The following is a 3,515-nucleotide window of genomic DNA, read 5'->3' on the forward strand; positions in this document are numbered from 1 at the left end:
CCCTCCCTCTCTTTATTTTTTTTTTTTATTGGATCATCGTCTTCCTCCTCCACCATTCGGCCCTCCCTCGCCAGAGCTGTCCTCCCCACCCGCCCCCTCCCACCTCCCCCCTCCCCCGGCTCCCTCACCCCCTCCTCCCCCCGCCACACCCCCGTCTCCCCCTCCTCCTCCCCCCACCCCATCCCTGTCTTCCCCCCACCCACCATAACCGCCACAACCCCCAGCATCAGCCACGCCCCTCCTCCTCCTCCCTTCCTCCCCGTCTCTTCCTCCCCCCATCGCACCCGCCCTCCGGTCGTCATGGCCGCGGCGACGGCCGGCCCCGCCCAGGTGGCCGGCCCCCCGCCCGACGCGGCGACGGCCGACGGCGGCAGCGCCCGGGACCACCTGCTGGCGGTGCGCCGGCGCAACCCCCACGGCCGCCCCTTCACGCTGGGGCCCGAGAACCTGCGGAGCCTCTCGGTGCAGGGCTCCTCCTCCTCTTCCTCCGCCTCCTCCCTCCCCTCCTCCTCGTGTTCGTCGTCGTCGTCCAATCGGGAGGAGGGGGCGGCGGGGCTCCAGCGGGCCAACAGCGACACGGACCTGGTGACGTCGGAGAGCCGCTCGTCGCTCACGGCGTCCACGTACCAGCTGACCCTGGGCCACGCCCACCTGGTCATCTCCTGGGACATCAAGGAGGAGGTGGACGCCACCGACTGGATCGGCCTCTACCACATCGGTGAGTGGACCCGCCCCGGGCGCCGCCCACTGACCACACCCCCCGGCCCACTGACCACGCCCCCCAGCCCGCTGACCACACCCACCGGCCCACAGACCACACCCCTCCGGCCCACTGACCACACCCACCGGCCCACTGACCACACCCACCGGCCCACTGACCACACCCACCGGCCCACTGACCACACCCACTTACCACACCCCCACCCGACCCACTGGACCACTGACCACACCCCCCGGCCCACTGACCACACCCACCGGCCCACTGACCACACCCACCGGCCCACTGACCACACCCCCCGTCCCACTGACCACACCCCCCAGCCTACTGACCACACCCACCGGCCCACTGACCACACCCACCGGCCCACTGACCACACCCCCTGTCCCACTGACCACACCCCCCAGCCTACTGACCACACCCCCGGTCCACTGACCACACCCACCGGCCCACTGACCACACCCACCGGCCCACTGACCACACCCACCGGCCCGCTGTAAACACCGACCCCACACCATCACCCCCACCCAGACAGAGGTCCAACTCCTGAAGCACAGAATCAGCGCTGCCACTTCCTCTGTGCGGCCCTTCGTTCTTGCGTTTGCACCTAGTTTGGGTGGATTCTGCAACTTTACAATTAATTTTGGGCTTCTCTAACCTGTGAGGGCCAGGTCTGATTCTCTCTGTCGCAGGTCTCTTCCTTCTCTATTCTTTATTTCTATCTTTCTCCGTTCCTCTGTTTCGTTCTCTCTCGCCGTCTGTCCCTGTGCTAGCTGTCGGCTGCTGTCAGAGTTATTATGGGACATGTATGGAGGGATGTGCTGGAACCATTATCGCCGAGGTGAAATCATCACCTTGCACTACATCGTTATCTGGCCAGTGACATTAAGTTGTGTGTGGGCTAGTGTGGAAGAACCCCTTTAGCCTTAGCAACCTCTATAATTGCTATCGGGAACAGTTACCCATGAACCTAAAGCCAGAGCTAAACATGCTCCTTCATCATAGAGCTACCTGCTTGCAAATGTACCTTCAACCCATAGGTGACCGCTAACAGCTAACCATGTACCTTTAACCCAGAGGTAGCTGTAACCCAGCAACCTCAACACAGAGCTAGCAGCTAGCTGTGTACCTTCAAAATTAAGATAACAGCTAGCAGCTAACCGTGTTCCTTCAACTCAGAACTAACCACAACCCATCTACTTTCGAGGGCTAAACGCTAACCAATTTCTTTCAGATCTAATGGCTAACCACACCAACCTCCTACTTTCAGCACAGAACTAACATCTAAGCAAGCTAATCCCTTACTTTCCATCCAGAGATAACCATGGTACACTCTCAAAGAGTCCCGTCCTTGGTTTAATGTTTATTCTCCCCGTCATGGTCCATCATAGCCTATAGCAATTCAAACAAAATACACTCAAACTTGTGCCACTGTTATCGATTGGACAAAGAGCACAACTATGTAAAGGGCCGTTACAGTCGTGGATACTTGTTCTCCGGTGACGTCAGAGCCCAGTGGAGGAAGACTCATTAGAGGGTTGTGTGTGCATTTGCATGTGTGTGTCCTTTTGATTAGAGAGAGAGAGAGAGAGAGAGAGAGAGAGAGAGAGAGAGAGAGAGAGAGAGAGAGAGAGAGAGAGAGAGAGAGAGAGAGAGAGAGAGAGAGAGAGAGAGAGAGAGAGAGAGAGAGAGAGAGAGAGAGAGAGGGAGGGAGGGAGGGAGGGAGGGAGAGGGGAGAGAGAGAGAGGACCAGAGATGAAGTGATGCCCAGACAGGGAGAGCGATACAGAAGGGTGAGAGAAAGACTGATCCGGAGACATAGAGGAAAGGAGAGAGGATAGTCTGAGAGGGGGTGAAAGCTCTCACTCACTCACTCTCACTGCAGGTAGAGGATGAGATGTATTGACCCGTGGGGATGGGGTGTTCCTTGGAGTCTGCGGCCCAGGGATGAGTGCCTGTGCCTCCAGGCTGGCTGGCAGCCAGGCTCCCCTGGAGCTCCGTAGGCACCACTTCCTCACCCTGCTGGCCGACCTGTGTGAGGGGGAGAGGGAGAAAGGGCCTGTGCTAGTGTGTGTGTGTGTCATTGTGGGAGAGCAAGTATTTATATAGAATATATATAGCTTTACGCTGTGTGTGTGTGTGTGTGTGTGTGTGTGTGTGTGTGTGTGTGTGTGTGTGTGTGTGTGTGTGTGTGTGTGTGTGTGTGTGTGTGTGTGTTTTGGCGTATGCCTCCCATCACTTATGTAGACTGCAGTTTTATTGATAGTGATAGTGTGTGTGTGTGTGTGCGCGTGCACGTGTGCGTGTGTGTCCGGAAGATTGATCCGGACGGACATTGGTCGTTTGTCAGACCTATTGATGGATGTGTCGTAAATGTTGGTGGGACGGTGTGGGGACTGGGGGCGTGGCTTTGGGTGGGGGGTTACCTAAGGGAAGTACACCAAATAAGGTCTTTCCCCGTAACTCCATCCTGAGACAGAATGCTTTATTAGGTTTGAGTCTCACTATTGATTCTTGGATTGACCACCATATAACAGCTGGAGCATGGACTTTGTGTCTTGATCCTCTGGTCCCCATGTTGACGCAAACACTCACTCACTCACTCAAGCACTCTCTCTCACTCACTCACTCACTCACTCACTCACTCACTCACTCACTCACTCACTCACTCACTCACTCACTCACTCACTCACTCACTCACTCACTCACTCACTCACTCACTCACTCACTCACTCACTCACTCACTCACTCACTCACTCACTCACTCACTCACTCACTCACTCACTCACATCAGTCC

The 3,515-nt window shown here is 57.0% G+C and overlaps 1 protein-coding gene across 1 annotated transcript in view; it reads left to right on the forward strand.

Moving 5' to 3' along the window:
* Nucleotides 1-273: 273 nt before the first annotated feature.
* LOC115542261 (E3 ubiquitin-protein ligase HECW2-like) overlaps nucleotides 274-3,515 on the forward strand; it is a 30,371-nt gene continuing 27,129 nt past the window's right edge. Inside the window, 1 exon segment of the mRNA XM_030354451.1 lies at nucleotides 274-718. Coding sequence (XP_030210311.1) covers nucleotides 301-718 — 418 coding nt within the window. The 5' untranslated portion in view covers nucleotides 274-300.

The sequence above is a fragment of the Gadus morhua genome, chromosome 4, assembly GCF_902167405.1.
Source record: "Gadus morhua chromosome 4, gadMor3.0, whole genome shotgun sequence".
Taxonomy (NCBI): domain Eukaryota; kingdom Metazoa; phylum Chordata; class Actinopteri; order Gadiformes; family Gadidae; genus Gadus; species Gadus morhua.